The sequence below is a fragment of the Pogoniulus pusillus genome, chromosome 9, assembly GCF_015220805.1.
Source record: "Pogoniulus pusillus isolate bPogPus1 chromosome 9, bPogPus1.pri, whole genome shotgun sequence".
In the NCBI taxonomy this organism is placed as follows: Eukaryota; Metazoa; Chordata; class Aves; order Piciformes; family Lybiidae; genus Pogoniulus; species Pogoniulus pusillus.
Genome location: NC_087272.1, coordinates 29,435,704 through 29,459,388, shown reverse-complemented (window position 1 = coordinate 29,459,388; position 23,685 = coordinate 29,435,704). Strand labels below are relative to the sequence as shown.

The following is a 23,685-nucleotide window of genomic DNA, read 5'->3' as shown; positions in this document are numbered from 1 at the left end:
CGGGCCCGCCCCAAGGGTGGCACAGAACACTGCCATTCTGTCCTGTCAGGTCTAGCTCTTGCCACCCCCACAGGGCTGGGACTCACCTTCCCTGCCCGAGTACTCAGCTCAGGCTTGTCTTCCCGCTGAGGAGCAGTCTGGTGCCAGTCTATGTGAGGCTTTCTCCCACACAGAGCTGTGCTGAGCTCCCACTCATGCACCCCTCCAGCTGCCACCCCATGCACTAAGGCCCTTCCTCTCTGCACACTGAGCTGAGCATGGACCACCCCCAAATAGGGCCCAAAGCAAGCTCTCCCCAGCATATACCAATCTCTTCCCTCCCTACCCTCCACCTCAGAGGCAGCCTCCCCTCTCTCAGCTTCCTGCCCCATTCTGCAGCACCAGCACCAACACTGACTCCATGGGAGTGAGCAGAGTTTGTGAGCAGGCCTGGCATTGCGACTGCAGTGCCAGCTCTTCTGCCAGCATCTGGCTTTGCTGCCCTGCCTGTGCCAGGCGGTGCTGCTGCCAGCGATGCAGGGCTCCACTTGTGCCCTCCTGCTTCACCTGGCCATGGCCAGCTAATAAAGGACCAGCACCAGTCAGGCACTCTACAGTGGGGCTGAGAATCCTGTATGAGCCCAGCACCCAGCCCATTCAGGGCCCTTCACAGCCTGACACTACTTTGGCACTGAACAGCACCCCAAAATGCAGGACTCACTCTCCTGCAGCCCAGAGAGCTCAACACCACTAGGAACATGCTGACTCTGCCCGGCCAGATGGGCACAGGGCTCTTTATTTGTGTGCTGCAGGCTCAGGAGGCATATTTACAGTCCTGTCTTCATCAGGAGGAGCCTGCAACTGCACCCAGGTCGGGGGAGGGCAGGGGCTGCCTGCAGTAAGGAGCTGCCATCGGTAGGTTCCTGTCTACATAGGAGAGCAGGTTCAGCTCCCCAGGTCAGGTCTAAAGAAGGAATGAGGGGAAAAGGGCTCCCTGTACCACAAAAAGGAGGTGTGGGATCAGCAGGGCTGCTGTGCTGGCACTGGGCCCTCTCCAGACACTGCACTGAGGAGCAGGACGGTGCAGCCCCCATCTCTCACCGAGCCCAGCTCTTCACAGCGGGTTTGCTGAGGAGGCTGCCAGACGCTTCCCAATGTAGATCCTGGATTGGAGAGAGTGATCATCAGCCCCCTACACAGAGACAGCCTGCAGGGCTTCTGCATGCTATGGCAAGGGGAGAGGGCAGCAGCCATAGGACTCATCAGGGCTGCTGAAAGAAATGGTACAGAACAGCACCAAAGATGAACGATCCCAGTCCAGAAGCACTCCTCAATCCCACAGCTTCCCATGATGGGGATGGTTCCTAGCTCAGGGCAGGCAAAGCCCTCTGGAGAGCCCCAGATTGCAGACAGCAGGATGGAGCACACCCTGACAGCACTTAAGGGGTCTGCTCTGGCCAAGCAACCACAGGTCAGGCCCACAGAAACTCACCCCAGCCCTAGGGTCAGCAGGTGGCTGAGCAGCAGCGAGGGGATGAAGAGCAGCAGCAGCTCTGAACTGAACAGCCTCTTCTTCCTCCCCACCTCACCTCCCTGCAGGTTCCACAGCACTGGCTGGGGGGGGCACACAAAGGCAAACTCCCTGGGAAAAGGCCATGGTTAACAGGGACATGAGGGAGTGGGCAGAGCACAGCAGGAGGGGGCAGCAGCAGGACATGGTGGGAAGAGACACAGGTCTTACTTTGGAGACAGGCGTTGAGAGTGGTGGGCACGGGCCCAGCCGAGGGACGCTAGCAGGCGTCGCTCCCTCCACTTGGCTTCCTCTGGCACATCCTGCTGGGAGAAGGCATCAGGTAGGCATGACCTGGGGCACACCCAGCACAGCAGGACATGGCACAGGGTAGGGGCAGCTTCCATACCTGGTGGGTGGGAGGGCAGCATGACTGGGCCTGGCTGCAGGAAGGAAGCAGCTCATTCTGCCCAGGCCGCTCACTCGCCTGACTGACTCCAGTGTCGTCCCAGGCTGGGGAGCCCAGCGTCAGCAAGGCACTGCAAACACAACCCTTGGGTCACAGCTTGCAGAGCCTGATGCCCACCCTGCCCAGGCAGGACTGGCTGTGGCCAGCGTTCCTCAGGACTCACCCATCGCCGTTCTCTGTCTCCAGCTGGGCCTCCAGCAGCATCCGCTCCACGTCGGAGTGACAGGAGGAGAACCGCGAGGGCTCCAGGCACGCAGGGCCACATCGCAGCTCCACCCAGGAGCCTGAGGAGCTGTCAGCTCAGGACCAGCCTGGCCCCCACGCTGCCCACCCACTCGACCCAGGCCTACCAGCACCTCCATCCAAGGTTGTTTCACCTTGTCCAGTCAGGAGCACTGCTCGGTGCATCCTGCACACACCACCTACTACCCCGGGCTGCTCCTCGGAATGCCCCTCCCGCAGGACGCCCGCATGCCCCGACCCCCATGGTGACACCTTTGCCCGCCGGGCCCAGCCCCATCGACCGTCCCGCATCGGCTGCACATTAGCCCCCCACGGTGCTCGCCAGCCCTTTCACACCCCCCCCGGAACCCCAATGACCAGCCCCTACCGTGCACGCCAGCCCACCCGGGACATACTGATCCATCCCCCATGGTGCACGTCAGCCCACCAGGGACCCACTGACCCAGTCACCCCAGTCCTTACCAGCCCATTCACCCACACCACCACCCCCCCCGGAGCCCGGTCACCCCACGGACCGTCGTCGCCGGCGCATGCCATGGCCCCGCGGTGCAGCCGCGCTCAGCCCCCGCCAGCCCCATGTAAATAAAGCCACCGGCACCGGCAGCCCGCCTCTTAAAACGGCCCCGGCCGCGGCCGGCGGGGCCCACAGGGCGGCTCGCCTGGCACAGGACACGACTCCGCCGCGTGGCCGCTTTAAGCGGCGCCTACGTGCGGGGCGCCTACGTGCGGGGCGCCAGCGGCGGGCGGCGGCGGCGCGTGCGAAGCTGCACGGAGCCAGCAGGGTCCCGCCCCGTGCCCGCCCCCGGCACCAGCCCCCCCAGTGCCCGCAGAGCTGAGCCGCGCCAGATGCTGCCGCTGTTTATTGCCGCCGCCAGGAGGCGCCCGCCCGCTCGGTCCCGTCCCCTCCGCGCGGGGCTGGGGCAGCCCCGTCCCGGTCCCGCCGCGTCCCGCCTGCTCAGGGGCTGTCGCCGACCCGCGCCACGCCGTGCTTCTCCGTGAAGCGCCTGCGGGAGAGAGCGCCGTCAAGCCTCGGTACCGGACCCCACCCCGCCCAGGAGCTGCAGTCAGGCCCCGGTTCCCGAGCCCAGGGCACTGTGACACGACCATTCACCATGGCCCCGCACTCCCAGAGCTGCCTGTTAGGACCACTTGCGACGGTCCCAAACCCCGACGGGCCCCTCCCCCTCGGAGATCCCCACCCTGCAGCCTCAGAAGGGGGACAGAAGGGCTGCCACATGTAGGAGGCACCGAGGCCACCAGGGCACCCATACAGAGAAATTTCCACCCTCTCCTCATTTCTGATGGGCAAACCAAGCCCATGGACCCGCAAGAGTCCTCAGTCACTCTGGAGACAGCTGTGACAGCAGCCCAGCATCCCCTGTGCCTCAGGACTCTCTGAGATGCAATTCCTCTGCACTGGAACCATCTTGCCACAAACAGACCCACTTCAGCTCTTGATCAAATGTTGCCCACAGTCACCAAGGGCTGGACCTTCAGAAATAGGCACTTAGGGTTTGCCAACCACAGACATTGTCTACTTCCAGCAGCAGGGAACAGTTGATGTGGTGTAAAATGCCATAGGACCCCAAAAGTTCAGCTGATCCCTGGATCTCCACAACCTTCTCCTGACTCTCCTAAAGACCTCTGGAGCAGGACTTGGTGCAGCACCCGAGTGTGACTCCAGATGGGTTCTCCCCTTCACAGCCAAGCCCTACAGACCAAGCAGCCTTCTTGTCACTCTGCATCAAGTAAAAGATTTCATCCCCTTTACCATCCTCTGCAGCATCTTCTACAGAGTCTGCCAGGTTCACCAGGAGACACTCAGGCATGGAGAAGCCATCCTTTCTGCTGGAAGCTTTGTCCATTCATCAGTCCATTTTCTTCTCAGAAACAACCATCTTGGATACCCATGTTAACATCCATCTGCCCACAACCTCTAACTGCTTTCCTCTGACAGGTCAAAGAGTCCTCCAGACGTGCATCTTTTTCGCCCAGCACTCCATACAGAATGGCATTCTCACAGGCCCCTCCCTTTCAACTCACTCTGGATTCTCTGCATCACTCCTAAAGCAGACCCAGACACGCCAGCTGGACCCTTGCTCCAGTATTGGCCTCATCAAAACACATTCAGAGGTCCACCTCACTCTGTCCTCTGCAATTCTCTGCTCACACCGAGCAGGATGAGCTGCTCTGCCCTGCTGCCTTGCAATGAACATCTCTAAGTGGCTGTTCCACAGCACCAATGCTCATTCCCAATCTGGAGTCCCACAGTGACTCCTGCCAGTCAAATCCTGACACTAAGGAACCAGCTGGGCTTCCCCACTAAGCCCTGCTCCTCAGCAGCTTTCTGGCAAGCAGCTTCCACCCTTCGTGTCCCAAGCAGCAGAAGCCTGGTGACAATTCCAGAGAGGGAGCACCTTCCCCAGGAGACCAGGGGCTGCATGCTTTGAAGAGGTGAAGCAGATGAACATCTGCCTCCTCTCCTCCACCTGTGGCTTGCTGCCTCAGCCCCGCTGTCCAGGGCCAAGGCGAGGAACACGAGGACAGAAGCCCTAGCGTGGGACATGCCCAGGCAGTGCTGGGATGGGGTTGGGGCTCTGACGGGGTGGGTGTGGGGGCAGCCTCACCTGCGGGCATAGTCGTACAAGGCTCGTTTCCGCTCTTGCAAGGACAGATGCCGCTCCACCGGGGACTTGGCAAATTGCTTCGTAGCTGGCTGGAACAGCAAGGACAAGAGCCATCAGGAGACAGTCAAGACAAAGCCAGGAGACCTCCCTAGAGGCCCTGCAAGGACCTGGCATGCCAGTTCAGTCTCCAGTTTAAAACACCCCATTCCTCTGACATCATGGCTAGTCCTGAACACAGCCCACCATGCTGGGCCTGTGAGCCCTCAAAACATGGAATTTTGGTTGGAAAATACCTTTAAGATCATCACATCTGTTAACCCAGCACTGACAGGTCACCACTAAACCATGGCACTCAGCACCACATCCCCATGGATTTGAAACCCTTCCAGGGATAGGGACTCCACCACTGCCCTGGGCAGCCTGGGCCAGCCCTTGACAACCCTTTTGGGGAACAAACTGCTCTTTGCATCCAACCTAAACCTCCCCTGGTGCATTTTAAGGCCATTTCCTCTCCTCCTATCACTTGTTCCTTGGGAGAAGAGACTGACTCCCACCTGGCTCCAACCTCCTTCCAGGTAGCTGTAGAGAATGAGGCCTCTCCTCAGCCTCCTTTTCTCCAGGCTAAACAAGCCCAGTTCCTTCAGCTGCTCCTCACCAGATCTGTTCTTCAGCCCATTCACCAGCTTTGTTGACCTTCTGTGTTCCAGCAACTCATGTGTCCTTGCAGTGAGGGCCCCAACAATGAACCCTTTATTCAAGGTGTGGTCTCCCCAGTGCCCAGTAGAGGGGGATGATCCCTGACTTGGTTCTGCTGGTCACACTATTCCTGATACAGGCCAGTATGCTGCTGGCCTTCAACAGAGCCACCAGAAGTACCTTGGAAGAGGGTACAACTACGGAGCTCTGGACACCAAAAGCAGCTGCAGGCTGGGAGGTAGACGGGGCAGGCTGGTCAGTGCCAGCCTCCTCACTTTCAGGATAAAAGGGCACTCTCCCCTCCAGCAGGTTGGCAATGGTGGTATCTACACAGTTGGTTTGGGCTGTAGAGAGAAAGAGGATCTATTAGAGGGAGCTGCTACACTAGAACCCTCACATCGTTGCTGCCACTGTGCTCCATAGTGCAGTGGGGACATTTCTGCTCTTGGGTGCCACAGAGCCTTGGCTTGGAAGGTGACAACATGCCCCTGCAAGAATCCCAGCCATCGCTCACCCAAGTCTATCCTGATGACCTCCAGAGGCACGTGAGGCAGCACCTCCTTGACCCGCTGAGCCATCGCTGTGATTCGCACCTCCTCGGGAGCCACAGCAGCCAGGCTGGAAGGCACCCTGGGCCTGGCTGCCAGTGGCTGGCTGGAGGCTGCAAGGGAAAGGACAGTGGGCACTGGATGGCCCAAGGCACATGGTCTTCAAGTGGCAACACTTCCGCTTTCTTGAGTATGAACTGGCATGGCAAGAAAGGCAGACCTCCTAGGCATGACCACACGTCTGTGCTCAGGAAGGGTGGCCCTCTCCCTGCCAGCCTAGAGCACACAGGCTTCCTCTACTCTCCAGGAGGAGGTCGAAGACGCCTTCCCCTCTCCCTTCACACAAATGCAGACTGAAGCCTCCTCAAAGATGAGGCAGTTCCATGGTCAGGACAGTGCCCAGGACACCTACCTGGGGTGAAGGAGAGAGGCGACGTGTGCCTCAGTCTCTTCATGTGCTCAGCTTTGTCTGCTGCTGTGAGCCGTGTGGATACCACACCCAGCTCCATGGCCAAGAGCTGCAGGAAGGAGAGAGGAGAGTCACAAGGCGCATGCATGACCCACATGCACAGGCTCGTGTGGGGGCCACACTGAGGAGAAGTGGGCTGCAAATTGGTTTCTCCAGGGCCTCAGTGTTGCATAAAGCATAGGAAAGACCAGAAGCTGGCAATCTCATCCTGACCAAAAAGGCTGACAAGGAGCTATGAAGGACCCAGCACAAGGGAGAGGTGGAGAAACCATCACTTCATTTGGCTTGTGGTGTTATGGAAGGCAAGTGGAAGGTTTGAACTAGATGGGGAGTGTCTTGGTACTTAGTAGAAAGGATAAATGAGGGCAGCAAACAGGCCAAGGTCAAACCGAAACATTTTAAGGGCACCAAATATGGGCCAGAGGCCCCATCACAGAGATACCTCCATGCAAAATGCTCTCTGCAACTCTGTTCACACCCCGCTCTCTTCTGTGACCATCCCAAATAGCAGCAGCCCCGCACACACCCCCAATCCCATCACCTCCTACCTCCTGAACTCGGAGCGCAAAATCCTCGCTCAGCTCCTCAGCTCGTCTGGGGACAGACGGCATCCACCTGAGTGGGGACAACAGCACCGGGCTGACCGTGCCACCAGCCTCTGGCACCAACCCTGCGATGAGCTGCCCCTCCTCAGCTCCCCCTCTGCACCCCACAGCACCACAGCTCAACAGCAGTTTGCAAAACAGAGGGCAAGGCACCACTGGGAAGACTGAAGTGTAATGAGCAGAGCATCTCCTAATGAAGTCCAAGAAAACCCAAATGAGGGAACATTGCCATTAACACGGCAGTGGAAAGCAGCAGTGAGGCTCCATCCAAGTGTGGCTGAGGAAAGCTGCAGCACTTTACTGAAATACCTTGACCTCTGAAGTCGAGCCCCAGCCCCTTCTGCTGCCTCCAGACCCTTATCTGAGAGCTCCTCAGCCAGGCCAGACTCTCCCGGGTGTAAGACAGGTATCTGAGCCACCTCTGCAACTCCCGTGGCTTTGCAGGGAAGAGACAGAGGCTGGAGGACAGAGCTGTCAGCGAGAAATTACCCCTGGCACGCAAGTAACCCTGGAGTGAGCTCCAGCAGAGCAGCAAAAATGCACCCAGACTGGACATCTCACCCCCAAGCTCCACCAACCAAGCACAAGAACCAAAAGCCCTCTCCACTTCAGGAGCTGGTCCAGAAACTGGAGCTAGCATGGACCAAACAACGCTGAATAAAGCCATGAGGAGGTACCGCAACAAGACACCAAAAGATCTCTCACTGCAACAGCAAAAATGTCTTTGCCCATCCCAAAGCTTGCCCCAAATGAAAGAGAGAGGTAGTACCTTACTTGATAAACTGTGAAGGGAACGAAGAAGGTCCAGAGCAGCTCTGTGATCCAGGAGGAGTCAGCCACACTCTGAGAAAGAGAGCACAGTGAGAACAGGAGCCAGGCAGGTCTCCCTCAAGGAGGCAGTGGGCAGAGCACAGCCAAGCCAGGGCAGCAAGGAGCAGCCAGACAGGCAGAGATGTGGGAGTCTGGGACAGGCCAAGCTCCAGGGTACTTTCACCTTCATCAGTCTCCAAGAAGGCAGAGCGAGAGTCAGTTTTCACTGCTCTCAGTCACCTCTTCCTCCCACTGGGACAGCAAGATGTCCCTTCAATACCCACAAGTTCTCTACTACACTGTGCCTTTAGAAAGGACTGAAAAAGCCTGAGAACCTCTTAATGCCTCCTCGGAATCTTCAACAGTCTGACTGAGAGGCCAATGCTGAGCTAAATGCCTCCAAAGATCTCCACAACTACACTTCTCAATGATTCTATGGAAACTGCCATTGAGCAGTGCTGATCCTGGAACCTCCATAGTTGGTTACTCCCATCCTGCAGTGACTAAACTTTCCACAAGCTGGTGAGACACCATCTCAAGATCTACAGCTCTCAATGTCACTTGGCTTTTATCACACCTTTGGCCTCAACCAAACCAGCATGGCTCTGAGACAGGCCTCCTACCTAATTTATTCCAGATGCTGTTACTGAGACGCCCTGGCCACCACAGAAGCCTAATCTCCTGGATAAACAGATCTAAGAAACCTACAATCAAACACCTTATGGTGATATCAACACCCAGGCTTCAGTTATGTTGCCCCTTGCCACAAAATATCACACTCCTTTCAAGGCTCCAGTCCACCTAGGGTGGAAAAAACTCTTAACCCCAATTGTGGTGGTTTGCTCAGCCCAGTGTCTGATACCTATCACCTGGGTGTCTAAGGAAGCTTTCTGTAACCAATGGTTGAACCATTTGAAGGATCTCATCTCCCAGTCTCAGAAGTTTCTGGTAGTTCAACATTACTTAAAAAAATCCCTCAGGATTTACTTGGCCTATGTGCATGAGGGGCCAAAAGTCCTGCTCAACCTTTGAAGGTAAACCCTGAGCCAAGACATGGCCATAACCAGTATCTTCACACAGATCTGCAAGCAGATAGCTGCATGCACAGACACAACTTGTCACATCTCACAGAGTCCCTCAGAGCAGCGAAAGACACAAAGAGATCAAATGCTCACTACAGACACCCAACAACAGGCCAGCTCTGCTGCTTCCCTGCAGTAGCCATTCAAAAATGTGAAGTGTCCTTGATGTGAAAAACTTAACCCAAAACTGAACTGGTGCAGTGCCAACACTTAAGCATCAGCACCCACACAGACTGCTGCTGAACACTGTGTAAGGAAAACAGGGAACAGAGTTCCACTCTTGAGCCTCTTCCCCAGTGCACAAACAGCAGCTCACATCCATCTCAGACCTTTCTCCAAGAAGCTGATGAAGCTGAGAGCCTCCAAGTGCTTTTCTAAGGGTTCTGCATCATGCTTAATGCCTCCCTGAATTCTGCAGCAGGCTTATCAAAACTCCACACCTTTTAGCAGTTTTTTAGCACTGCACATGTCCAGTTAACCTCATGCTCACCCTCCTGCCCAATATTCCTTGCGATGCTTTCACAGACCACACCAGACCTGCAAGCAGTGGCTGATTACTGGCAGCTCTCAGTAGCTCACTAAACTGAACTTCACCAGCAGAGAACTCAGCATTGTCTCCTGCAGAGCTGATCAAAGCACCAATAGCACTGGGCAAAGAACTAAACTCTGACAGAGTCCCACTCCAAAAATACCTGCCTGTGTCTGCATGGGCAGGTGTGACCTGCTGTTAAGTGCTATAAACCATACACAGTACCCAACTGCCTTAAGAAGACAAAATCAACTACCATGACAGACAGATATAAAATCTAAGCATCTTTTAATCAAGTAGATCCATAAAACACACCAAGAAATACGTATCTCAGTAAAATCTCACTCTGAATAATCTGAGAACAGTCTCACTGCAATCTGTCCCACAGTGCTTGTGTCGTCATTGTGAACTTTGCCATTTCTCTGCAGCTGATGTTGCATCATGTTATAGATCTGCCTTTAGGAGGTATAAGTTCAGGAACCAACCCCAGAGAGTCTTGCACAACTTCAGCCCATCAGCCTGTTCCCAGGGTGGCTGGAGCCACTCTTCCACAGCACTCAGAGAAGGCAGCTCACAGAAAAAGATGCTGTGGCCACAGAAGCCAGGTGGGACTTGGTTAGATAGCTGAGCCACTAAAACGTTTACCAAAATTGCCAGTTTAACTAGAAGAGCATTAAGAGAGTGATCAGAGAACACCAAGAGCACTGGTCCCTGGAGTGACAGGATGCAGGGACAGGCTGTGCAACTCACAGCTCCAAGGCACCAGCAGAAGCAGCAGCATCACCAGGCACTTGGCACAGGCCATACCCCACACTGCTCCCTGACCCACATCTCAACTCACCACAGTGATCAGCGGCCTCTGCACTTGCAGTGCCACCGGCTGCACCACATCCAGGATGGAGAACGGCCATGAGCTGGGAAGGGAGAAGTCAGCAATCAGTAACCCCAAAGCTCAAAGGAGGGGACAAGGGTCCAGCTGCAGAGTCCCCACTCCCAGTACCTGAACCGCAGCAAGCCGGCACGGCCGTTGGTGGCAGCCTCCTCTGGGAAGAGCAGCAATGGTGGGTTTGCTCCGTGGGATGAGTACACCTTCAGGGAGTCCACCAGCTCTGCTCGGCTTCCTGTCACCCCCAGCTCCATGAACCCCCTCGACCAGCAGAGGAAGCCAGGGGCACCATTCAGAGCAGGCTGCAGGGGAAAACGAGAGTGAGGAGCAAGCATTATTCTGTCACATCTTGTCCTCAGGGACTGCTCTCCAGGCTGACAGTGAAACAAAGCTCCTGCTGAGCAGTAAGGTCTCTCGGGGACCGAGGGAGCAATCTGCAGGCAAAAAGCACTGAACAGATCACTGCCAGGCCTCAGTGCCAGCCCAAATTCCCCAAGAACATGAATCCTAATTTTCAGCCCAGTCTGGCCCTGTCTGCTTGTGGTAGTTTAAGGCTCACTGGAACATTCTAATATGAGAAATCTGGACTTCCCTGAAAGTTCAGTGCAGAATCTAAATAAATCAGAGCATTGGATGTGAAAGGATATTAATGATAAAGTCTCTATCATTCACTGGTTTGCTAATAGTATAAAAAGCTAATGTACAAATAATTTTCTTCTGTTGGCTTTTGGGCACTGGCTCTGTTGCTGTTCCTTTGCCTCTCTAACTCCTCCAATATCCTTTTCCAGGTAACAAATGAGCCTTGCTGGTTTTTTTCTATCTGGGCTTTCTATGTCTGGGAGGGGAAGACTGGATTTCTGCATCATTTCTAAGTAGTATATAATTGTAAATACACATAAATATATCTCCTATATAGGCTTGTAAATTTAGCTTGATCTTACTTCAAAGTCGTTTGAGCTGGTCTGGTAAATTTCAATTTGGGAGGTGATTTCCTAAAGCTACCACACTGCCGGAGAAATAAACTGTCCCCTGCCATGGGGATGAGCCAGCAGTGTGCCCAGGTGGCCAAGAGAGCCAATGGCATCCTGGCCTGCATCAGGAACAGTGTGGCCAGTAGGACAAGGGAGGTTATTCTTCCCCTATACTCAACGCTGGTCAGGCCACACCTTGAGTACTGTGTCCAGTTCTGGGCTCCTCAACTCAAGAGAGGTGTTGAGGTGCTGGAACATGTCCAGAGGAGGGCAACTAAGCTGGTGAAAGGCCTGGAACACAAACCCTGTGAGGAGAGGCTGAGGGAGCTGGGGGTGTTTAGCCTAGAGAAGAGGAGGCTCAGGGCTGACCTCATTGCTGTCTACAACTACCTGAAGGGACATTGTAGCCAGGTGGGGGTTGGCCTCTTCTCCCAGGCAACCACTAACAGAACAAGGGGACACAGTCTCAAGTTGTACCGGGGAAAGTATAGGCTGGATGTTAGGAGGAAGTTCTTCACAGAGAGAGTGATTGGCATTGGAATGGGCTGCCCAGGGAGGTGGTGGAGGCACCGTCCCTGGAGGTGTTCAAGAAAAGCCTGGGTGAGGCACTCAGTGCCATGGTCTAGTTGACTGGATAGGGCTGGGTGCTAGGTTGGATTGGATGATCTTGGAGGTCTCTTCCAACCTGGTTGATTCTATGATCCTATGATTCTATGGGTGATCACTGAATTTCCTCACATTTTCTCCAGTAGTTCTTCACCCTGTCAAAGGTCTCACTACTTCCAAGGGTTAATTCTCTCCAGGTAAGGAGCAAACAACTGTTCCTAGGGACATTCAGGGCCTGCTGATTCAGGAACTTCACACGTGAGGAATTTCACAAGAGCACAGGGAAAGTTGCACAACCCCAGTGCAGCAGAACAACCTCAGTGCAGCACCATCCCATCCCACAGCTCCCTCCAGCACTCTGCAGCGTGGTCAAGTGTCTGCACACACAGACCTGGCACTCAGCACCAGGGTGAGCCCACAACCATCTCAATCTACACACCAAAGAGTATGACACTGCACCACAGAAAAACACGAGGCTTGTGCAACCCTTGGTCAACAAAGAAGATCTGAAAAGCACCATTACAGCATCTACATTCTGTGCTCTTCTCCTGAAGGAACTCATCTCCAAGCTACTCACCGTGTTGCAGGAGGTGAGGAGGTTGATGACGTTGTGATCGAACTGCGTGACGTGGTTGGCAATGTAAACCCTCACGCTGGTGTCACGGAGCCGGGGGTCGCTTTGCCGCACAAACAAGCCCAGCACTGAGCACATCACACGCACGATAAACCTGCCGGGGGGAGATGCAGGAAACGGCTGCCTCAAGCCCTGCAGCCTGAGCCGCTGCTGGCTGACACACACACCCAGAGACCCGGGGAGTCGTGTGCTTTGAGAAAGGACACTGGTACAACACGGCAATGAGACGCCTACAATAGGAACTGCTGGGAGGACGCAGGCTGCCTGCAGAGCAGTAGCATGAAATATGGGGCAGGAAGCCACCACAGGATTTCTCAGCATGACACTCAGCTGATCCAAGTGTTTCAGTCAACCCCTGCACACTCAAGAAGGAGCTGCCAACTTCGGTCTTGGCAGAGTCCTGCGGACAAAAACTCCTGGGAGGGCACCTCCCCCTAACCTCAGCCTGATCCAAATCTTCAGGGCTAAGTGTCCCAAAGGCAAGGGCAACCCTTCTATCCTGCAGCATCCCACTCCACCGACTCCCCCGCCCCACCCTGGGCTCACGCACCGTCGAAGCACACTGTCGGGCAGAGCGCAGCTGACCAGAAAGACGTGAACGCCAATGAAGAGGCGCAGGACGAGCAGGCAGAGCCCCACAGGGGCGTACAGTAGCAGGGCCAGAAGCAGGAACCCATCGGTCGGAAACCTGCAAAGTCAAAGAGCAGCAGAGGCAGCCTAAGCACGGCTGGGATGTATAGGAGGCAGCTGGATCGCTAACTGCCTCCCCGGGCCCTCCCCAGGGGACCGCTCTGCGCCTTCCGTTCTACAGAACCGCCCAAGTCTCTCTAACGAGACACCCAGCCCGTCCCAGGCCACCCGGGCACATCCTGGGCTCTCACTGGTCCCACCACAGGACACGCGAACTTTCCACGCTGAGCTCCCGTGGGACACTTCTTCCTCAGTGGACCGCGGGGCCTCCTCCCAGGACACCTCAGCTTCCCGCACGGGCCTCCCACTGGACACCCCCTAAACGCCGGGCCTCCCCCGGGAGCCCGCGGCCCATCCCCGCGAAACACGGAGACAACCACATGGGCCTCCCAGGCTCTCACCGGTGCGAGTCGAAGAGCCGCTCGGGGCCCGGGGCCGCAGAAGACTCCATCCCCGCCGCACCGCTAACTCAGGGCCGCCCGACGCCAGCCGCCATCTTGCCCCGCAGCCGCTCGCCTGGCCGCGCGGGGCAGTGTGGGAGGTGCGGCGCCGCTCCGGCGCGTTCCGCGCTGCGCTCCGGCCCTGCCGCTCAGCGCTCAGCGCTCATCGCTCGCTCCCGCCGCGGGTCCGCCGCGGGCAGCAGCATGAGGAGACGGCTGGCGGGCCCGGTGGGTGCGGCGGCTCCAGTCTGCTTCTTACACCGCAAACCCTTCCTGCCCTCCCCCTGTACGACTGCCGCAGCGGCTCGCTGCGGGGCTGCAGCTCCCAACGTGCTCCATGGTGGCACAGCACCACCTATAGCACTGATACTGCGGACTACACCTCCCAGCGTGCTGCGCGGCAGGAAAGCCGCCTCCGCCGGCCCCGCCCACACGGACTACACCTCCCAGCGTGCTGCGCGGCAGGAAAGCCGCCTCCGCCGGCCCCGCCCACACGGACTACACCTCCCAGCGTGCTGCGCGGCAGGAAAGCCGCCTCCGCCGGCCCCGCTCACACGGACTACAGCTCCCAGCGTGCTCCGCGGCGAGGCCACGCCTCTGGGCGGGGCTGGCCGCTCTCCCGACGTGCCCCGCGGGCGCGCGGGCAGCATGGCGGCGCTGGCGCGCTGGGCGCGGGTACCGCTAGGACCGGGAGCGCTGCGCTGGGGTCGAGCGCTCAGCGGGGCCGCCGAGACACGCTCCCCGCCGCCACCTCCTCCCCCCCCTCCTCCTCCATCTCCTCCTTCCTCCGCCGCGGGCCGGGCGCTGGCGGCGGCGCTGGGCGCTGGGACGGCGGCGCTGGTGCTGCTATGGGCCCGGGAGGGCGAGAGCCGCCGGCCCACGCTGCCCGTGCTGCGCGCCGCCGTGCCCGCCCCGCCGCCACCGCAGTCGCCACCCGCCTCGCCCCGCGCCGCCTTCAACTTCATCGCCGACGTGGTTGAGAAGACGGCGCCCGCGCTGGTCTACGTGGAGATCGTGGGCAGGTACCGACACTCAGCGGTCGGGCCACAACTTTCGTTTCTCTCTTCGTCCTGTCCCGGTCCCCTCCTGCCCTGCCCTTCCGGGAAGCGTCAGGCCCCGTTCTTCTCGCAGCCCTCGGGAAAGGATTCCGACCCGCACTGCACAGTCCTTTTACCCCGGCACAGAGCAGTCCCCCGCCCTGGCCACCTGCGAGCCCCTGCTGGCATCTGCTGCTGCGTCCCCATTCCTTGCCCTGGGCACGGCAGCCGGGCGGGTCCCGCAGGTGCTTCAGGAGGGACGCACCCGTCCCCTGGGCCCGCTGCCTGCCCACAGCCGGCGGCCCTCTGCCTGCCTCGCAGGTACACGTCACTGCCACCTTCTTGCCCTCCAGGCCCGTTTGTGCAAAGCTCCCCTGCAGACAGAGGCCCCAGGCCACCCGGTGGTGCAGGATTCCTCTGTCCAAGACCAGGACTCTGCATTTATTGTTGATCTCTACAACGTTCTCACTGTCCTGCACCTCCAGCCTCTCAAGGCACCTCTCAGTAACAGCTCTGTTCTTCAGCTTATTGATCACTCCCTCCACTGCGGTGTCTGTGGTGTCTGCAGGCTGCCGAGCGTGTGCAGTATCCCACTCTCCCGTCACTGAACATGAAGGGTGTTAAATCACAGAATTATGGAATTGCTGAGATTATCAAAGACTTTTAAGATCATCACATCTGACTCAACCCAGCACTGCCAGGTCACCACCAAACCATATCCTTCAGCACCACATCTCCATGGCTTTGAACCCCCACCCCAGGGATGGAGACTTCACCACTACCATGGACAGCCTGGACTAGCCCTTGACAACCCTTTTGGGGAATAAGCCTTTCCTCATTCCAAACCTAAACCTCCCCTGGTGCCTTCCTTTTCTCCTACCACTTGTTCCTTGGAAAAGACAAGAAATTAACGCCCACCTCACTCCAACCTCCTTTCAGGGAGTTGTAGAGAGCAATGAGGTCTCTCCACACAGAACAACCCCAGTTTGCTCAGCTGCGCCTCACGAGACCTTTTCTGCCACATGCCCTTCTCTGGCCACACTGAAGCACCTTTTTGTGTCCTTTTTGTAGTGAGTGTCTTGAGACTGGCACCAGGACTCAACATGTGCCCTCACCAGTGCCCAGTACACAGGGATAATCACAGCCCTCATCCTGCTGGCCACGCTATTGCCAGTCTGGGCCAGGATGCCGTTGGTCTTTTTGTCCACCTGGACACACACTGGCTCATCTTCAGCCACTTGACCAACACCCTCAGGGTTGTTTTTCACCATGCAGTTTGCATCCATTCTTCTCCAAGCTCTCCCCAGCCTGGACACACTATCCCCCCACTTCTTTCAAGGCCTACCAGTCTGGGACACCCAGTCTGCCTAGCCCCTGCCTACCGTCCCCTCCCCTCAGGGTCCTTGCCATCCCTCCCCAATCTGTGCCCACCTTGCAGGCACCCCTTTTCAGGCCGTGATGTGCCCATCTCCAATGGCTCGGGTTTCGTGGTGTCTCCGGACGGGCTCATTGTCACCAACGCGCACGTGGTGGCCAACCGCCGGCGGGTGCGAGTGAAGCTGGCCAGCGGCGAGCAGTACGACGCCATGGTGCAGGACGTGGACCAGGTTGCAGACATCGCCACCATCAAGATCAAGCCAAAGGTGCTCATCACAGTTGTGGAGATGCTCCCCTCATCCCTTGCCATCTGGTCACTGTCCTTCCTTCTCTCTTCCAGCACCCGCTGCCCACCCTACCCCTGGGGCGCTCCTCTGAGGTGCGGCAGGGAGAGTTCGTGGTAGCCATGGGCAGCCCCTTCGCCCTGCAGAACACCATCACCTCTGGCATCGTCAGTTCTGCTCAGCGTGGCAGCCGGGAGCTGGGCCTGGCCACCTCCGACATGGAGTACATCCAGACCGACGCTGCCATCGACGTAAGGGATGCCGGCGGCACTTGGGGAGTGGGGAGCAGGGCAAGGGCTGCGGGTGCAATGGGGACAGAGCAGGCTGGAGGACACAGCAGTGGAAGGTGAAGGGGTTGTGAGGCTGTGGGGGCCATGAGGCTGGAGGACACTGGGAGATTAAGAGATGATGTCCAGGTACTGGTTGCATTTCTTGGCCTGTTATCTGGACTCTGCTGTGGGTCCTGCTGTGTGCAGAGGGTGCTTCTCTGACCACTGCTCTCTCCTCTGCTGCAGTTTGGGAACTCCGGAGGCCCCCTCGTCAACTTGGTGAGTTCTGCCTGCACCCGCGCCGCCCAGGGCAGAGATCTGCCATGTATCCATCAGTCGGTGCCCCTTGGTGGGAGCACCTGTTGTGCTGCATCTGCTGGGTGGGAGACAGCTGTCCCTGCTGCAGGCTCTTTGTGAGGATCAGCCCAGCATGAGAGTCCTATGCAGCCTTTGTGCTGAGAAACCTGAGTCTATGGAGCTCTGGCATGGCAGGGCTGAGCCCTGCCCTGATTAGGTCCTTGGATGGTGCTCACGAGTCAGAGGAGGGAGCTGGGGGGGGCTCCAGTCCCTGTGAGCCTTGTCTGGGTCAGGCAGGCCCAAAGGGATGGACACACAAGCAAGACAGCCCAGTGCCCTTTCCTTGCAGGATGGTGAGGTCATTGGGGTGAACACCATGAAGGTGACCTCTGGCATCTCATTTGCCATCCCCTCAGACCGGCTGCGGAAGTTCCTGCAGAAGGAGGAGCAGCGCAAAAGTGAGTTGGGTGCCCACCTGCTTGGGTGTCAGGGGAAGGAAGCTGTGGAACATCTGTGTTCTGGAACCTTCTGAGAGAAGGGCAAGGAGAGGTGGAGAAAGAGCCCTTAGGGTAATAAGATTGTCCCACCTGGTGTGCTTCCCTGTGCCATGGGAGAGCTGTGCCACTGCCTTCCTGCCCACCGGCACCCAGTGTCTGCTGCACATGAAGGCTGCAGAGTATCCCAGTAGCTCAGATTTGAGTCCCCAGGAGCAGGCAAGGATTTTCCTCAACCTATTGCTACTTTTCATTAGACCCTAATATATCAGATCATCAGTGAGCCATTTGTTGGTGCATAAGAAGGGAAAGGATGACCTGTGTGCCAATGGCCATGCAGGTGCAGGGTTCATTGTCGTTAGGTGTGCAGAACATTGTCTCTCTTTGTTCCTTAGTGGTGTTGTATTTGGTGCAGACTCTTGCTGTCTGGTTCTCACACTGGCACTGTGCAGTGATGTTCTCATGCAAAAAAATGATGACTCAGGGCAGGAGAGCAAAGTCCACAATAGCTGCTAGCTCAAACTGATGCATGGGATGTCAGGTAGCTGTATGTGGGGATCAAAATGGCTTCTCCACACAGTGTCTGCTGTGAGGTGTGTGGGATGGGTGAGGTGGCTGGTTCACCCCAGCACTGCTGCAAGTGCCTTTCTGCCTTCAGGCCTGTCATGGGTGTCCTTTCCTTTCCAGGCTCTTGGTTTGGCAACGCAGAGACAAAGCGCCGCTACATCGGGGTGATGATGCTGACTCTGACACCAAGGTTTGTGTTCTTAGGTTGGAGGTTTGGAGACTGGTGGTATCCTTGGGGCATGATGGCTGTGGGGTAGGATCTTCCAAATTAAGTGAGAGCTCTGGTTTTGGAAGCATTGCCTTCGTAGCTTACACCTCTCTGTGCTCCTGACGTGTTTGCACTCTGGGCTCTGTCGGGGTAATTACAGGCTTGCAAGTTTCCACACTTGCAACAGAATCTGTAAGCAGATAAAATTCCCAAACCTGTAGACCAGACCTGCCAATGATTGTCCTCAGGAGGAGATCGATGCAGAGCTTTTGCTATGCAGCAGGAGTGAGAAGCCACCAGAAACATGGTGTAATAAAAAGATGGGCAGTGTGCCAGATGAAAGCTGATGCAGCAGGGTGAGTTGTTCTCCAGGAGGAGGGCTCCACCATGAATCACTTCAGCACAGGAACCCTTCCAGAAGAAGGGAATTCCAGAATAAGCAGTGGCAATTTGCCTGCAGGTGAAGTGATTGAGGAAGGACTAAGGTAGGAGAGCTGGCTGTGCTGGCTCCACTCTGCTGGGCTGCTGCGAGGCTCTTGGCTTTCAGGAGAAGCGCTGGGTGCTGCCTCTGGAAAGAAGCCATCAGGGTGCTGACCAGTCCAGTATTGGCAAGTGGGCAGAGGATGACTTCTTGCTGCTTCTTGCAGTTGATAGCTGGCTGAGGATGAGCCAGCATGTGTCAAGGTGGCCAAGAAGGCCAACAGCACCGTGGCCTGGATCTACACTAGAGAGTCCAGCAGGAGTGGGGAAATGATTGTCCCCCTGTACTGGGCACTGGTGAAGCCACACCTTGAGTACTGGGTTTAGTTTTGGGGGCATCACTACAAGGACATTGAGGGGCTGTAGCATGTTCAGAAAAGGGCAGCTGGTGAAGGATCTGGAGAACAGGTCTGGTGAGGAGCAGCTGAGGTAACTGGGGTTCTTTAATCTGGAGAAGAGGAGGCTGAGGGGAGACTTTCTGGCTTTCTACAACTACCTGAAGGGAGGTTAGAGTGAGGTGGGCATTTGTCTCTTCCAAGGAACAAGTGACAGGGCAAAAGGAAATGGCCTCAAGTGGCACCAAGGGAGGTTTAGGTTAGACATGAGGAACAATTTATTCCCTAAAAGGGTTTTCAAGGGCTGGCCCAGGCTGCCCAGGGCAGCAGTGGAGGCCTGTGGCCTTGGCTTCCAACCAGGCACCCTGGGGCAGGTGCCTTGCAGGCTGTTGCAGCTGTGCCCTGCTGAGGGCTGGACAGCCCTGGTCAGGCCTTCAGGATGCTCTATGCATCCTGGGAAAAGTGGGCTGCAGCAGGAGCTGTACCTGAGCCCTGCCAGCAGTCCCCAGATGCAGCAGCTGCCTGTGTTTGGAGCATGCTGGACCTGCAGCCTCTCCTCCAAGAGCAGCCTCCAAGAGCAGCCCACTCTGGTTCAGTGATTTCCTGAAGCTGTTTTTCAGGAGGCCATTACCTGATCCATGGGATTCAGCACACCTTTGGGGTTGGTAGCTGCAGCATGCTTCCAGAAACAGTCAGGGTTCTGTTCTGCCCTTGCTAAATCTCCCATGGCTCCTAGGTGTTGGCTGCGTTGGTGGGCTGCCTGCACTCCTGAACACCTGGAGCAGAAACGAGGAGCAGGTGCTCTGTGCCTCTTGAGATTCCGGCAGTGAGGGTGGGAGCAGTCAGCATTGCTGGCTTGCCCCATACATGCCCAGTAGATGGTGCTGGTACTCGGCAAAACCTATGGGTTGTGAAGAGCTTCACTGTTTCACTGGCCAGGCACCAGGATGAGTTCTGTCAGGGAAGAAGTGAGAAGTGTTGAGGACGTGGATCCTCAGAAGCTGGTCCAGCATTGGGACAGCCAGCGAGCAGTGCAGCAGCTGGTCGTGGGAAACGTCTGACTGCAGAGCTTGTTTGTGTCCAGTTGCTGGGACAATCTGCCAACAAGGGATTGCTCACCTCGGAATGGGGTGAGGACACTGAACACACTCATTTGAAAGGCCAGAAGCTCGCTCTTAGCACAGGAAGGAGGAGGAGCTCTGGCTACAAGCTGCTCGGCATCCTGGTCTAGCTTCACAGGCTATCTGGCAGGCAGGGGCTTCTTGAAACACCAGGCCTCTGCTGACCAGTGGAATAGAGATGGGCCAGCATGGTGGAACTGAGGTGTGGTGGAACTCATAGATACTCTCACCTTGGCCTCAAGAAGCCATGGGAAAAGACAGGGATTTGGCTAGCACAGCCATCTACCAGCCCCTGACATTCTGTGATTCTGTGAAAAGCTGACTGAACACAATCCTGAGTGATCTGCTCTGACTAAGCCTGCTTGAGCAGTGGGGTTTGGCTTCCTTGGGGGAAGAAATCTGCTGCCACAGTAGCATTTATAACCCAGTAAAAGGTATGACAGGGTATTGACTGAGTGAGGGATTGGGATATTTTTTAAATGTTATATTTTTTAACTATGGATTTATATTTGTATAATACATATAAACCAGAGAAGAATAAATTGAGACTGCATGTTAGGAACAAATTCTTTACCATGCAGGTAGTGAACACTGGAACAGGTTGCCCACAGAGGTAATTGAGGCCCCATCCCTGGAGATATTCAGGGTGAGGCTCAACAGAGCTCTGGGCAATCTGATCTAGTTGAGGATGCCCCTGCTTTATGGGGAGGGGGTTGGACTAGATGACCTTTGGAGGTCCCTTCCAACCCAGACCATTCTATGAATCTGTGAACACTGTGTGCACAGCTCGTGGTCCCTCCACTCTGGTGAGACTCAGATGGAGCACAGTGTTCAAGATCTGGACACTTAGTGATGAGCAGTTGAAATGTCCAGAGGAGCAGTGGGAGGTGTGGGATTTAAGCCAGGCTTAGCAAACCTCATCTGCAAGAAGAATGGGTGAACAGGGGCTGTTTAGTGTGTCAGAGGAGAGACATGGAGGTTCTTCTGGTTGAGGCATCTGGCAGAAAGAGGGTCCCCCCATTGAAGGAAGACAGAGGCTGCAGCAGGGAAATAGTGGATCTGATACTGTGAAGGGCAGTTGGATGTGGGGCTGCTGCAACAGGATACACAGCACCAGCAGCTGTGACCAGCTGACCATTACCTGGCAGAGGTTTCCAGCTCTCCCTGACAGAAGTTAGGACTTCTGTCCTCTGGTGTCTGAGTGCTCCTGGGGTTTGCAGCTGGTTGCTTCTGCCTAGCACCCTGCAGGGATGCAAGAGAGGTCCTGCACTGTGGTCTCATAAGCCTGTGCAGCCTGTGGTAGGGTGGGAACCTTGCTCTGCCTCCCAGCTCCTTACCTGGTGCTGATTTTCCCTCTGCAGCATCCTGACTGAGCTGAAGCTGCGTGACCCCAGCTTCCCTGATGTCTCCTATGGGGTGCTGATTCACAAGGTGATCATCGGCTCCCCAGCCCACCAGTGAGTGCTGCCTGCTTCTTTGGGGGTGACAGAGTGGGGTGGATTTAGCTCTAAGTGGTTTGCTCCTGAGCATGATGCTTGGTCAGCCTGTTGGCTTGCAGCAGAAACTAACTGGTGACCCTTGCCCAGGCTCGGTGGCCTCTTGGCCACCACCAAGGTACCTGCATAGCTGGAGGAACACGGTTATTTTGGAGTACATTTAGAAGAGTGTGGCCATCCAGTCGATGGAGTTTCTCCCCCTCTACTCTGCTCTAGTGAGGCCACACCTGGAGTACCGTGTCCAGTGTTGGGCTTTCCAGTTCAAGAGAGGCAGGGACTATGAAGATGCTGAGGGGCCTGGAGCATCTTGTGAGGAGGAAAGGCTGAGAGACCTGGGACATTGTAGCCTGGAGAACAGCAGCCTCACAGGGGATCTTCTCGATGCCCAGAGAAAGCTAAAGGGTAGGGGGGCAAGAGGATGGGGCCAGTAGTGTCCAGTGTAGGACATGGAGCAACAGGCACAAACAGGATGTCCCACTTGAAGATGAGAAACTTCTTTGCTGTGAGGGTGTTGGAGCCCTGGGGCAAGCTGCCCAGAGAGGTTGTGGACTCTTCTTCTCCAGAGAGATTCCAGACCCACCAGGACATTGTGATCCTGGGCAGCCTGCTGTGGCATGACCCTGCTTTAGCAGGGTGGTTGGACTGGATGAACTCCAATGGTCTGTTCTGTCTCTGACCCCCACTGGTCCTTTCTGACCCTCACCGTGCTGGGACTCTGCAAGACTAAGTGCAGCAGCCCCAGCCTTTTACAGTGCCCAGCTCCTTCCTTCAGGAAAGACGAAGCTGAGCTGAGTGCCCGCTTCACCTGCTGTGTGCTCCTGCTGTGGCTTTCCTCGCAGGGCAGGGCTGAAGGCTGGGGACATCGTGCTGGAGATCAACGGGCAGGCTTCGCGCCGCGCAGAGGACGTGTATGAGGCGGTGCGGACGCAGCAGAGCCTGGCCCTGCTGGTGCGGCGCGGCTACGACACGCTGCTGGTGAGCGTTGTGCCCGAGGTGACCGAGTAGCAGTGCTGCTGTAGCGGGCGCTGGCTGGTGGTGCTGAGAGCCGAGGGCACAACTGAGCCACGTTTGTGCCCACTGCGGAGAGACTGAGCTCGTGAGGGAATGGAAGCGGTTGGGCAGAGTGGCCCAGCTCAGCAGGCTGGTGGTGCAGCTGTCCTCCCTGTACTCAATAAAGCACTTTTCTAGGAACCCAGCGCCACGTAGCCTCCTTCCCATGGCAGCAGCAGTCACTGAGGGGGGCTGGGGCAGTGTGGAACCCCACCCCTCCTGTCAGTCCTCACAGGAGTCCCTCAGCTGGCAAGAAGCACACTGGTTTTACCTCCAGCAACCTCCTTGGTCCTTGTAGAGGTGTACTGACACCCACTCAGTACCTGCATAGCCTGAGATCCGACTCCTCCGTTTATGTAATAGTCTCTTGGGGTGCATCAAGAAGAGTGTGGCCAGCACATCAAAGGAGGTTCTCCTCCCCCTCTACTCTGCCCTAATGAGGCATATCTGGAGTACTGTGTCCAGTTCTGGGCTCCTCAGTGCAAGAGAGATGGGAATCTACTGGAGAGAGTACAGTGGAGGCCACAAAGACGCTGAGGGTCCTGGAGCGTCACTGTGAGGAGGAAAGGCTGAGACACCTATGGCTGTTTAGCCTGGAGAAGAGCAGCCTCAGGGGATCGTCTCAATACGCAGCAAGAGCTAAAGGGCAGGGACAACAGGATGGGGCCAGACTCTTGTCAGTGATGCCCAGAGACAGGAAAAGGGGCAACGGACACAAACTGGAACCCAGAGAGTGCCTCCTTAAGGTGAGAAACTTACTGACTATGAGGGTGGTGCTGGAGACCTGGAGCAAGCTGCTGAGAGAGGTTGTGAAGTCTCCTCTGGAGAGATTCCAGACCCCCCAGGACATTGTGATCCTGGGCAGCCTGCTGTGGG

At 56.6% G+C, this 23,685-nt stretch overlaps 3 protein-coding genes across 8 annotated transcripts; 1 reads left to right on the top strand and 2 right to left on the bottom strand.

Annotated features, from left to right (window-relative positions):
• Positions 1-738: 738 nt before the first annotated feature.
• Positions 739-2,976, bottom strand: LOC135178287 (BCL2/adenovirus E1B 19 kDa protein-interacting protein 3-like). 5 transcript variants are annotated; one of them, XR_010303452.1, is made up of 7 exons: positions 2,717-2,976; positions 2,122-2,242; positions 1,899-2,028; positions 1,721-1,815; positions 1,472-1,593; positions 1,081-1,142; positions 739-973 (listed from the first exon to the last, which is right to left on the bottom strand). XR_010303452.1 is itself a non-coding variant. In XM_064149094.1 (7 exons), exons 1-6 carry the CDS (start codon positions 2,736-2,738, stop codon positions 1,094-1,096), a joined length of 567 nt encoding a protein of 188 aa, XP_064005164.1. In that variant the 5' UTR covers positions 2,739-2,939; the 3' UTR covers positions 739-973; positions 1,081-1,093. The 5 variants fall into 5 exon arrangements, 4 of the variants coding, with proteins under 4 accessions (XP_064005164.1, XP_064005166.1, XP_064005163.1 ...); XM_064149094.1 differs by having other exon boundaries at positions 1,472-1,621; positions 2,717-2,939; XM_064149096.1 differs by having other exon boundaries at positions 739-1,142; positions 2,717-2,973.
• A 70-nt stretch (positions 2,977-3,046) lies between these two features.
• On the bottom strand, positions 3,047-13,920 carry AUP1 (AUP1 lipid droplet regulating VLDL assembly factor). Of its 2 annotated transcripts, none has more exons than XM_064149091.1 (12): positions 13,756-13,920; positions 13,215-13,352; positions 12,608-12,758; positions 10,568-10,755; positions 10,409-10,481; positions 7,916-7,989; positions 7,090-7,156; positions 6,485-6,590; positions 6,039-6,209; positions 5,705-5,868; positions 4,829-4,917; positions 3,047-3,205 (listed from the first exon to the last, which is right to left on the bottom strand). In XM_064149091.1, exons 1-12 carry the CDS (start codon positions 13,803-13,805, stop codon positions 3,157-3,159), a joined length of 1,320 nt encoding a protein of 439 aa, XP_064005161.1. In that variant the 5' UTR covers positions 13,806-13,920; the 3' UTR covers positions 3,047-3,156. The 2 variants fall into 2 exon arrangements, with proteins under 2 accessions (XP_064005161.1, XP_064005162.1); XM_064149092.1 differs by having other exon boundaries at positions 6,039-6,185; positions 13,756-13,916.
• Positions 13,921-14,410: 490 nt separating this feature from the next.
• Positions 14,411-22,950, top strand: HTRA2 (HtrA serine peptidase 2). Its single transcript, XM_064149089.1, has 8 exons — positions 14,411-14,816; positions 16,270-16,474; positions 16,549-16,743; positions 17,008-17,040; positions 17,408-17,516; positions 18,240-18,309; positions 21,625-21,720; positions 22,599-22,950. Exons 1-8 carry the CDS (start codon positions 14,443-14,445, stop codon positions 22,762-22,764), a joined length of 1,248 nt encoding a protein of 415 aa, XP_064005159.1. The 5' UTR covers positions 14,411-14,442; the 3' UTR covers positions 22,765-22,950.
• Positions 22,951-23,685: the final 735 nt, after the last annotated feature.

Coding starts and splice junctions, on each gene's coding strand:
- LOC135178287 (XM_064149094.1), bottom strand. CDS start 2,738: ATGGCATGCGCCGGCGACGACG. Junction 1,622..1,720: donor TCTCAACGCCTGTCTCCAAA/GTAAGACCTGTG, acceptor GCCTTTTCCCAG/GGAGTTTGCCTTTGTGTGCC. Junction 1,143..1,471: donor CTGCTGACCCTAGGGCTGGG/GTGAGTTTCTGT, acceptor TCTCCAATCCAG/GATCTACATTGGGAAGCGTC.
- AUP1 (XM_064149091.1), bottom strand. CDS start 13,805: ATGGAGTCTTCTGCGGCCCCGGGCCCCGAGCGGCTCTTCGACTCGCAC. Junction 10,756..12,607: donor TCCTCACCTCCTGCAACACG/GTGAGTAGCTTG, acceptor TTTCCCCTGCAG/CCTGCTCTGAATGGTGCCCC. Junction 6,210..6,484: donor GCCTCTCTCCTTCACCCCAG/GTAGGTGTCCTG, acceptor TGGGCCATCCAG/TGCCCACTGTCCTTTCCCTT.
- HTRA2 (XM_064149089.1), top strand. CDS start 14,443: ATGGCGGCGCTGGCGCGCTGGGCGCGGGTACCGCTAGGACCGGGAGCG. Junction 14,817..16,269: donor TACGTGGAGATCGTGGGCAG/GTACCGACACTC, acceptor CCCACCTTGCAG/GCACCCCTTTTCAGGCCGTG. Junction 21,721..22,598: donor ATCGGCTCCCCAGCCCACCA/GTGAGTGCTGCC, acceptor CTTTCCTCGCAG/GGCAGGGCTGAAGGCTGGGG.